The sequence below is a fragment of the Elephantulus edwardii genome, unplaced genomic scaffold (genome assembly GCF_000299155.1).
Source record: "Elephantulus edwardii isolate Elephantulus edwardi_28Jun2011 unplaced genomic scaffold, EleEdw1.0 scaffold00007, whole genome shotgun sequence".
Lineage (NCBI taxonomy): Eukaryota > Metazoa > Chordata > Mammalia > Macroscelidea > Macroscelididae > Elephantulus > Elephantulus edwardii.
The window spans coordinates 15,931,316-15,943,688 of record NW_006399757.1 but is presented as its reverse complement, the minus strand read 5'-3'; the positions used below and the strand labels follow the sequence as shown (position 1 = coordinate 15,943,688).

The 12,373-nt window shown below is 37.0% G+C and overlaps 1 protein-coding gene across 1 annotated transcript in view; it reads right to left on the bottom strand.

Annotated features, from left to right (window-relative positions):
* LRRC72 (leucine rich repeat containing 72) overlaps positions 1 to 12,373 on the bottom strand; it is a 74,904-nt gene that overhangs the window by 14,899 nt on the left and 47,632 nt on the right. The window contains exons 6-7 of the mRNA XM_006880380.1: positions 1,681 to 1,770; positions 514 to 666 (exon numbers count right to left, since the gene is read on the bottom strand). Of these exons, the coding sequence (XP_006880442.1) occupies positions 514 to 666; positions 1,681 to 1,770 (243 nt within the window). The remainder of the gene's footprint in view (positions 1 to 513; positions 667 to 1,680; positions 1,771 to 12,373) is intronic.

Here is a 12,373-nt window from a genome sequence, read left to right as displayed (position 1 = left end):
TCGCCCTCGCCCTGCGTCACCCTCCCGCTGCGTCACCCTCGCGCTGCGTCCCTCATTTTCCTTTTTTGATAATCTATATATTCTTAATAATTTTTCCTAATTTTCCAAAACTTTGATGAATTGATGAAATCGTCCTACTTTCACCTGTTCACAGGGCCCTTGGAGGTAGCGTAAAGGCTTCAATGTATACTTATTATTACCATATACCTCAATTAATGCAGTAGACTTGAACAAAGATCAAAATGGCATAGACAGTTTAATTAGACTAACAAAATTACTAAAGTTGAGAGTGTACTTTTTCCACTATCTACTGGAGTAATGGGGGTAGGCGTGTCAGAGACAATAGGATTGGCACAGGATAGAGCAGGGTTTAAGGCTGTTGTACATTAGGTTCCCTGAGTTTCAGGTGACTCGACTGCTTATAAAAAAAAAACAGCTTATTGTAATTGCAATTGTTGTGATGGTGATCTTGATGTTGAGTTTTAATTACAATTTAAGTTTCCCCCAACATACCAAAAGGTAATCTTGCGTATGTTTTTTGTTTGAATAATGACATACGATTCCATGAAGCATCAACTCTTCCTCCAAATGCGATTGATTGAAGGATATGTGTTTTTTCATGGTTAAAAATGGTAATTGCTTCTCTTCTTTCTTTTCTTGTAACTCCTGATAATAGAAAAAAATTCCCATTACTTCATAGCACCACAGATATATTTGCAGAGTCAAAAATGCATTGGACACATTCAAAACAGGGTAATGGTGGGCAAGATCCAATAGTGATTAATTTTATGAAACATAGAACATGAGAATAATAGTGTAAAACCCAGTGTGAGGGAAGAATAGTGTGAAACACAATGTATAAGAACTTTATAAAAAACTAATTTTAAAAAGTGAAAACTTTTAAAAAGTAATGAAAAAGAAGTGTATTTTTATAAACAAAGTTATATGTACTCATCCTGCCAAAACTAATTTGTAAAAGACACATCACACTTATTTCTAATTTTCACTGGATAGGTAATAAAGCACTTGGAGAGTGAAAAATGCCTTTCATATGTAAAATAATGCATTGAGGTAGATTTTGAAAAAAATGTGTCGCTTATATGAACTAGACATTCTGTTTGAAGATTTATTCATAGTGAAAATATTATTGATAATGCCAATTTTTATATTTAAAATATATTTATAGATTTCACAGAATATGGCTTTGGAAAGTTAAATAGGCCTTCAGAGATTTAATATAATGCTTTCATTTTAGAGATAAGTGACTGAAGTACCAGAGGTAAATGATTGACAATCAACACTTACTATTAAAACTAGGGCAAAAGGGAAATCTCTATTCATACTGCTGGATGGTCTTTTTCATAAAGTGATCAAGAGGCAAATTTCAAGTGCTAAAATTGTCAAAATTAAAGAATTGAAAGCTTTTTAGATACAAAACCAGCTGCTCTCCCCCCTTTTTTAATTGAGAGTTTAATGAAAATTTATAGAGGACTTGGATTTCCATCCATTCATTGTTGCACATTTTCTTCCCTGTCCCTTTCAGTTTACCTCCTCTTTGGAAAAAAAAAAAAAGAAAATTCTTTCCTTGTTATACAGTCAAGGTATTTTATTTACATTTTCATCTGCTGAGTTATGACTACCTCTCAAATATTTTCTGGCAAAGAAAAAAGGTGTCCTTACTATTTCCGTCAAGATAATCCACTCTTGGAAGGTGGTAGATTATATATAAACGATACTGATTATATTGGCACAGAGGGTTTCGAAAGAGATCTGGAAAAGAAAAAAAATACAAATTAAGATACTGATTTAGAAATGAACATCATCTACTCTTTGATAAATGTGAAAATTTAGTTTCATTTACCTTTTAACAAAGTAGTAGGTTAACATAAAACAGACAAAATTAATAAAATGACAGGATTGCATGTGTATTTATAACAAAAAAAATAAATAAAATAAAATGACAGGATTAATAAAAACCATAATACATGTAAAACTTTGTTTTGTAGACCAAATTATTGACTTCATAACCAGACCGCTCCTTGGAAGCAAAGATTCTGCAGCTCCATCTGACATACTTAATGCATGTTGCAAGAAGGGACCAGTGCTTGGAGAAGGACATCATGCTTGGGAGGGTGGAGGGACGGCGCAGGACAGAAAGACTCTTGACTCAGTGACTGGAGTAATGGGGGTGAGAGTGTCAGAGATGATCAAATTGACTCAGGAGAGAGCAGGTTTCAGAGTTGTTTGTTGTACATAGGATCACTGAGGTGGAGTCGACTTTACAGTATATAACAACAAACCTGTTTCAGAAAAAAAAGAACACAGACACACACACACACACACACCACAATAAAACACCTCATTTCAGTTTAGCTGAAACCAATTTATAGCTAGCTGACCCTCCACTGGGTTTCAAAGGCTGAAAACCAAAAAGGACGGGATTGCTCATTCTTTGCTTTTCCTATTTCTTACAATTTTTTATTTTATTTTATAAGTACATTTACTGTATTTTTACATCTATTATAGGCACCTTGCTCACTACGGAAACCATATAGTTGATTTCAATTTGCTGCAAACAAGAAAACATTAACATGTCCTTAATAAGCAACTTAGTAAAGGAAGCAAACAAGAAAACATTAACATGCCCTTAATAAGCAAATTAGTAAAGGAAGAACTAGTTAACAGGCCTTTTCTTTTTGTTGAGAATACACACAGAAAAACATGTCCGACTCAGTTGTTTACACATGCACAATTTTGTGACACGGATTACATTGCTTGAATCGTGCCACCATTTCAACCTTCCTTTTCTGAATTGTCTCTTCCCATTCATGCGAACTCCCTGCCTCACTAATGTTCCTATTTAATCTTTAGAATTTCTGTTGTTAAAGGAGCGTAATGCCCTAGCGAGACATTTTTTTTTACCAGTTAAGTTAAACTACTGTATTATTCAGTTTTAGGACAACTTCAGGGGATGTAGTTTACCTTGAATTCTAAAGATTTTCTCAGAGCAATACTTTTTCTATTTCCCCTCTTTAGATCAAAGATTCCACTATGGGATCTTTGATAAAAATATTCTTACACAAAAATTCTTTTCCTGAATGAGATCTGTAAGTAATGTTGCTCATAGTTGCTTAAAAAAGGAAACAAAATGTATTTTCTTAATGGAAAATGTGCTTATAAACCCGTTGGGCAGTTCTACTTTGTCCTATAATGGGACATCTTTGTTATTTGGGCACACCATCTACGGAGAATTTCTGGAAAATAGTTATATTGAGAAGAGTCACTAGATGGCAGTAGCAGAAAGAGCTCTATCACTCTCCTCAAAAATGAGGCTTGTTTAATGTCCATGTTAAATTTAAGACTACTGCTGTAGCGTTTAGCTATTTATAAAATATGAGATTTGATAAAGGCATGAGACTATTCATCATTAGAAGGTCAGAAAAATAACTGATTAATATGTATAAAAAACAGTTTGCAGCATAAAATAGATGAGGGGGCATGCTTAGAAGACAAACTAGATACAGACTGGAAAGGTTAATCATCTGGATGCTTTCTCTGAAGGTAATAAAACATTTTGATATTTGTCGTATAAACACAAACTTTTCTGGATAATAAAATTGTTATGGAGAGCTATTCCCCATGGAAAGCACGCGCTTTAGAGGCACTTAGAGCAGGCAATGGAAGACACCTGGTGCACAATAAACGGAAATTTTTAAAGACATAAAGGAAAATGTAGAGCCAGGAGCAACAAAGAAACTTAAAAGAAAGGAAATATGTATAGAGAGGGAAATGAGAGAAACAGTAAAATGGGAATTTTTAAAGAGTTCTTAGGTGACCAAAAATGGTTTGAATTTTAATCTTGAAAGAAAAGCAATTTAAAATGGTTACAAATAATCTTAACTACAGGATAGGGAATAGAACGGATGTATATTAAACTAATAATAAGAACAAACCAGAGGAAAAATACCTACAGGGATCATGTATTATAGTTAAGAGTAGAGAAAAGAATACCCTTCAAGGACATGAAAGCAAAAGACAATTGTTTTTAATGAGACTTTAGGAAGAAGGGGGAAAAAAGTCATAAAGGCTTTAGTGCAGAAGTCTGCTTTGTGGTTACTGTCTTGGGGAATCATATTTGACACCTCATAACTTTGTATCACATTATAGCAGCTGGAAGAGAGTCTTCCATGCAGGATGTTAACATACCAACATCTTTCAATGACATTTCCTCATGGTATCCTCTTCACAAAAGCCCTGCTGATGTAGTGGTTAGTCACTGGGCTGCTTACCAGAAGGCATCCCGGGCAGAAAGCTTGACAGTCCAATTCATAAATAGTGTTGTTATTGTTAAGTGACACGGACTCCAATCCAACTCACTGCGGGCTCATGTATAACAGAATGAAATACAACTGCTTTTTTAGCCACTCTCACAGTTGTTATCATGTTCAAGTCCAATCTCATAGTCTCTATGTCAATTCGTCTCGTGAAGGGATTCCTTCCTCTTTATCACGGACCCTCCACTTTACCAAGGACGATGCTCTCCTCTAGTGTTGTTGTGGAAAGGTACCACCGAATTCAGTCATAGCAACCTTATGAACAGATCTGAACACTGACCTGTCCTGTGCCACTCTCATCATCTTTGTCACACTAATGTCTTTGCTGTAGAATGTCAATCCACCTCATTAAGGGTCCTCTTTTTCACTCACCTCCCGGTTTTCCAAGCCCGATACTTCCCTCTAAGGAATAGCCTCTCTTAGCCACAGTATGTGAATGATGCTTTGTCATCTTTGTCTCCAAAGGGCATTCTGGCTGCACTTTCTCCAAGACACATCTGTTTGTTCTTTTGGTTGTCTACAGGATATTCAGTACTATTCTCCAACACCATAGTTCAAAGACATCAATTCTTTTTTTGCCGTCTTTAGTTAGTGTCCAGCTGTCAGATGCATTGCAAGTGATTGAAACTACTGACTTGACTCACGCATACCTTAGTCTTCAGACTGCCATCATTGTTCCTCAGTAATTTAGAGAGGTCCCTGATAGTAGATTTGCCCTATGCAATACATCTCCTGATCTCCTAATTACTGGTAAGAAGGGTGTTGATTGTGGATCTAAGCAAGATGAAATTGTTGACAAGCTCAGCCTTTTCCTCATCTATCATGAAGTTGCTTATTGATCCAGTGGTAAGGATATTTGTCTTTTTGATGTTGAGATGCAGTTCATCTCTAGGGACTGTTGTTGTTATGTGCTGTCGAGTCACCTGTGACCCATAGTGACACTATGTAAAGCAGCTTTGAAGCCTGCCCTTCCTGAGCCAATCTCACTGATTCTAGCACACCAACTCCCATTCCCCCAGTTACTGTATCAATCCATCTCAGCTGGGGTCTTCCTCTCCTGCACTGTTCCTCTACCTTTCTAAGTATGATATCCCTCTCCAAGGACCAGTCCCTTCTGGCCACATGTCCCAAGTATGTGGAATGGAACTTCAAAATCCAAGCTTCTAAAGAGAAACAGATCTATTTGTTTTCTTGGTGGTCCATGGTATATTCCAGACTCTTCTCTAGCACCACAATTCCAAGGAATCTATTCTTCTCTGTCATCTGTAGTCATTGTCCAGCATTCTGATGTATAGAAAGTAATTGCAAAGACTATGGCCTGGATCAGGCACACCTTATTCTCTAGACTGACATCATTGCTTTTCAGTACTTTGGAGAGGACCCTCACAGGAGATTTTCCTAATGCAGATAATCTTTTGATTTCCTGACTGCTGGTGCCAAGAGTGTTGATTGTGAAGCCGAGCAAGTTGTAATTGTTAACAACTTTAATCTCTTCTCCCTAATAACATCTCCAAATATATTGGATGAAGTCTCACCATCATTGCTTCTAAGAAACACTCTTAGGTTGCTAATAAATCATCCTTCAATCCTGATGCAACATTCTCCATAAAATAAAAAAAAAAATCTTGTATTATTTGCTCCGCACATATATGGAGTAAGTATAGTGAAAAGACAACACTGACATACACCTTTACTGGTTTTAAATGACAAATTATCCCCCTGTTTTGTTCAAATAGCTGCTTGTTTGTGTATACACAGGTTTCACAGAAGCACAAATAAATGTTCCCATTTTTTGCAATGTTAGCCATTATTTGATATGATTCACACAATCCAAAGCCTTTGCATAGGTTAATAAAAACAGGCACACACCCTTCAGATATTTCCTGCTTTCAGATAAGACAACTCTGACATTAGCAATGAGAGCTCTCGTTTTACTTCCTCTACTGCATCAGGCTTGAATTTCTGGCAGTTCCCTGTTGATGTATCGCTGCAATCCTTTTGCAATATTTTGTTTTGCTTTTAATCTTCAGCAAAATTTTACTTGTGTGTAATACTGTTTGGTAATTTCTGCATTCTCTTGGGTCACTTTTTTTGCTATAAATATAAATATGGGTTTATTCCATTAAATTGATCAATAGCTACCTTCCAAATTTATTGAAATAATATGAGGGACCACTTTAAGCACTACATAAATGTTTGTTGCAACATATCAGTTGGGGTTCCATAAATTCCTTGAAGTTTGTTTTCAGTGAAGCTTTGAATTTCTTCCTTCATTACCATTAGTTCTTGATCATATGCTACCTCCTAAAATGGTTAAATGTTGGCCATTTCTTTTTGGCACTGTAACTTTGTATATTCCCTCCATCTTCTTTGATGCTATCTTGTCATAGTATCTTGTCTATAGAATCTTCACTATTTCAACTTAAGTCCTGAATTTTTTTTTCTTTCATTCTTTCAGCTTGAGAACTGTTTAGCTTGTTCTTACTTTTCTGTTTTCTAACTCCTTTTATTTGGATCTTTCATTATAACACTTTATCTTCTGGAGCAATCCCTTGTAATCTGTTCAGTAATTTCTGTTATTTTTTTTTTTTTTTACAAACATTTCTGTGTGTTTATGTGTTTGACAAACTGCAGGTCCTTTGCCTTTTAGCCTGTTGGCTTAGGTCAGTGTTCCAAAGTGTGGTTATGGTATCTTCCATCAGTCCTATCAGTAGGTTTGGGTGAAGGCCTCTGGCTCTGGCTCTGTAGGGCAGCAGTAGTCCCAAGTCAGCTCTATGCATGCCTATCTCCAGTTCTCTATGGAGGCTGCTGTTCCTCTTGTATAGATCTTGGTCTGGCTAGCACAAGGATCTCTGAAGGATGCACATTACTTCCTCTTCCTTATTGGTGATGAAATTCCCAGTTTTTGCTTCTGTATTTGCTCAATTAAATGGTGAGACTAGCCAATCCTTTGGAAACAGACTAACACTGTTGACTCACATGTTCCTGCCTGCCCATGGGGCAATGTCGAAGTCAATCAATGGCGAGGAAAACCATTTCGAAAAATAAACCCTTGACACCACACAGCCCTGCCCCACTCTTGTTTTAAGTGACTTCTAACTTGAGGGCCTTAGCTTCTGGCACTGTATCAGACTATGATCTGCTGCTGTGCTTACAGTTTCCCCTAGTTAACTTTTTTCAGAAGTCCTTATTCTGTCATGAACTGGAATCGCCACTGAAACCTGTCCACCATTAAGGACTCTGCTCATATTTGAAGTACGGGAGGTATAACTTCCAGCATCACAGCAACTTTTAAAACATCAGAGTAGAAAAAAACAGATAGATGAGAGGTGGTGCTAAAGATTACAGCCTTGGGAACTCTCTGGGACAATTCTACTCTGTTGTCTAGGGTCACTATGAGGCAGAATCAACTCCACGGCAAATAGCCTGAATTTTCTCAATTTCTCAATTGTATTCTTCACATTCTCTTTTCCTCTGAAGACATGATCATTTCATTTCTTTTCTTGGCTTTCCCCTTCTAGTCTTTAGCTAAGTAAGTTTTTTTTTGTTGTGTTAATTTAAAAACTCTAGCTTCAGCTAAACAAAACACACAACTTGGATTCATTGTTCTTGCATTACTTATTAAGAAGGTGTCTTAATAATATAAACTTGAGTGCTTGTGGCAATTCACTATTCAACGCATCATAAAGTAAATTCTGAGTGACAGTAAGTCAGAAAACTGGGCTGTTAGCCCAGCCTCTGTCTAAATTAACTTAAAAAAATAGAATTAAATAATATGAAAAACATCTCATCTTTATTATTCTTCACTGTTTTCCCCTAGCTCTTAAATTTTAGTAGGAAGTAATCTTATTTTCAACTTTTTTTATCCCCTTAAACTATTAAACATTTAACATTTTGGATTTATGAGTTTTGGATTGATGCTACTAAAATTATCATAAATTAAATTTCTAAGATATGAAATCAGTTTCCTGTGTCTGAAAGTTCTAAAAGCCTCTCATGATGTATGGGCGCATTCCTTTAGAAACTATGAAGTGAAATTGCTTACACTTTCACTTTCAATAGGTTAATACCATTTAATCCACCTTCCCTCTAGGCTACTTATAGAGTACACCTCAGTGGCGCCAGCACTGTCTTGCTTATCTTAATTTAGGATTCTGAGTCTAAGCAATTTACATGTAGCCAATAATATATCAAAATGTCTCTACCGCCTTACTGCCCAAACTTTAAGTTACATGAGTTAGTTACATGTGTGAAGCTATAATGAGGTAGACAAGGTTAAAAAAAAAGTATTCATCTAGATTCTTGGCTCCAATTAACTTTTTGAAACTCTTGAAGCACAACGTAAATGAACCCAACTCTTTTTAACATCATATTGAAAAAAGTGATATAGTTAATTAGGTAACAACAAACTCATTTTAGTAGATGAGGAAAGAATATGGGGGGAGGAAGAAGCATTTATATTCTCTACCTATATACCATGAATGCCAAAAGAACAAACAAATCTGTCTTGGAGATGCAACCATGATACTACTTAGTGGCAAGGATGATTAGACTTCATCTCATGCACTTTGGGTAGGTTGCCAAGAGGGGCCAGCCCCTGGGAAAAAATATCATGTTGGAAAAGGCCAAGAGTCAGTGAAAAAGCACAGGACCCTTGATGAGATGGTCTAGTGGTTGTGACAATGGACTTGAGAATGTCAGAGATGGTGAGGATTGTGCAGGATTGGCCACATTTCTGATTTGTTGTTCATAGGATCACTGTAAATCATAATTCACCTCACAACAGCAACAACACAGGATCTCCCATGGTAGTTCACTGCCAATGATCAAACATCAAGATTTTTGGGTAAGGTTACATAGTAAAGTAACTATTTCCATTATCATCACTTTTTTATTTTAACCAAATAAAGTATATGGGTCACCACACACCATATGCTTTTATAAGAAAAAAAATTAAGCTATTAAATTGGGTAAAAGAAGAGATGAGGAGGGTGGAAGGTTCAGAGCATTCTCTTTTTCAGAAGAAGTATCAGTGAAAGATCTAATTTGTCTTTTCTGTTCCATGCATTGTTTTATAGATTGAGGAAGAAGGTCTCAACCTTAAGGATAGTCCTTGAGGACTATAACAAGTAAAAGAGACTAAAATAAAGAACTCCTTAGGATCGTAGCTCCACTCTAGTTTCTTAGTATTTCTCTTAAGTCTCCAGGGGGGAGGATGTCTTTATTTCCAAGTTCTGTTAGAAAAGTAGTCTTAAATATTATGGACTGTCAGAGTCTAGTCTAGATTGTTCTTATGCGCTATCATGTCGCTTTCAACTCATAGTGACCCTATGTACAACATCTCTAAACCCAGCCCTATCCTGAGCCAACCTTATTGTCTCTCTGACATACCTACTCCCATTACCCCAATTAATGAGTCAACCTATCTGATTGAGGGTTTTCCCCTCTTCTGTTGTCCCTCCACCCTCCCAAGCATAATGTCCCTCTCTAAGGACTGCTCCTCTTTGCAACATGCCCAAAGTATGTCAGACCGAATTTCAGGATCCTTGCCTCCAAGAAGCAGCTTGGTTTTTCTTATCAACATATAGAGAAAGTCAGGGAGAAATTAAGATGCTGAAAGTTTAGGTACATTCTTTATGATTGTTGCTGTTGATGGTGGTAAAACTTAGCCCACTGTCATTGAGTTGATTCATGACAAGCCTCCATCAGGGTTCCAAGGCTGGTTGACTTGAACTGCCAGTATTCTCATTAGCAGTCTCATACATTATGCACTCTGCCACCAGAGCTCCTTGGTAGTGATGGTTATGGTGTGATTTCCCTCCCTCCTCCTCAAGAGATGGTGAATGGGGGAGAGACAGAAGATTTGTGAAAGTAAATGGGCCACAAATAGGGTTGGCTGATTTAGAGGAAAAATGGAGGAGGGTGGGGGAAAAAAAGGGAAAAGGGAGCTGGAGAGGGAGGAGGTGGGAAGGTAGACCTCCTAGAGAGATGAGGGGGAGCCCTTCTGACTCAGCTTGGAAGTCAGAAATCCCAGCCACCAGGACTTCACACTCTGCAACAAGTTTTAGGCCTCCCTGAAGCTCCCAGTCATGTGTCTCCTGGGCAATTGTTTGGCAATTCTCCTCATAAATACCAGTAGAGGATGCAACGCTGAAATGGATTTGAGGTTTATCCTCCAGGCTATTTTTTCACCCTCTAAAGAACTTGTAATTGAAGTGGAGGAATAATAACGCCTTAAATTTTTTATATGGTATTACAACTTGAAAAGACAAAAAATGATGACATTTGAAAATACATGGATTCCTCATTTTAGTTAATGAGGTGAATCTAATCTTTGATTGCACATGAGATGCACAGGAGCCCAATCTGAGGCTATAACTGCAGGGATGCAAACTTTTTTTTCTCCTGTAATTGCTAATGCTAACCAAAATGGAGCTTGGGAATAAAATAATAAAATAAAATTCCTGAGAAGTCTTTTTGGTAATTTTACTGTTGTTATCTGTCATTGAGTTAAGAACGACTCATGGTGACCCTATGAACAACGGGTCTGAACCTTGTCCTCTTCTGTGCCATCTTCACCATTTCTGACAGTTAAGCCCATTGCTGTACTCACTGTGTTGATCCATTTTGTTGAGAACCTTCTGCTCTTTTATTGACTCTCCAACTTTCTAAGCACGAAATCTCTTTCAAAGCAATAGCCTCTTCCACCAACATGTCCAAAATATGTGAGACAAAATTTCACTATCTTTGCCTCTAAGGAGCACTCTAGCTGCACTTTTTTCAAGACACATCTGCTTGCTATTTTGGCAGTTCATGGAATTGTCCATACTCTTCTCAACACCACAATTTAAAGGCATTTGGTAATTGATCACAGAATTTCTCCAGTTTGCTACAAGATTCTTAGTTGGAACAATTAGTGTTATGTGGCTTGAGTTCCATCACTATGATTTTAAGTAGAGATCTCTTACGTTTGTTCTAGGTCAAAGTTACTTAGTAAAGCTAGAATTTAAGGGGGCAGGCAAAGATATGGCCATTATAATTCCAGAAGCCTCTGCAAATACTAGAAAATACATCCTCTCATCATACTACCTCAGACACAATTCTACATTAGAATACAGGCCAGAGTAGGGTTGAATTTCAGACTCTACCAGGCAGGGCACCTTTGGTCAAGACAAAGATGTTTACTATACTGCTTACGACGCTTAGAGTGGCATTTGTAAAATAAGCTCCATTTACTGATTGTCCTTCCATCTTCTTTTATGCTTCCACCATTCAATATATAGAATCTTTCATACTGAATGCTTGAATTTCTTCCTCATTTAGTTCATTCAGTCTGAGACTGTTAAGTTCTCCCCTCTGGCTTTCTAACCCCAGGTCTCTGTACACTTTGCTGTACTACTCTGCTTAGTTTTTATGAACTGCCCTTCTGTTCACCTACCTTCACCATTTTCTCTTTTTGCTTTAGCTTCTCTCCATTTGAAAGCAAGTTTCAGAGTCTCTTCCAACATCTATTTTGGTCTTTTCTCTCTTTCCTTTCTTTTTAATGAAATTTTGCTTGCTTTATAGATTATGGCATCTCCCAACTTTAGTTGTCAGTAATCATTGTTCAATACATCAAATATATTCTTTTAAAAACATTTTTTGTTTGCATATAATCCTTCATCTACAGCATGTTTTGTACATGTACTTTGTGTTTTATACAATCATTTATATATGTTATGTTTCATTCACATACCTTGTGTTTTATACATTCCTATGCATTATATTTTATATAATCAAATATGTTCTTGAGATGTTTTAATTAGATATACTCAAGATTGCGTTTTGGCTTTTGTGGGTTTATTTTAATTTTAGAAAGTAGTAGGGAACTCTGGTGGCCTAGTGGCAAGAAGCTGTCCTGCAATCTCAAAGACATGTGGTTTGGATCCACCAGATGCTCCACTGGAGAAGGAGGGACAATTTCCTCCTGTACCAGTTGAATCCAATTCTATACACAACAAGAAAAGGGGAGAGAGAGAGAGAGAGAGAGAGAGAGAGAG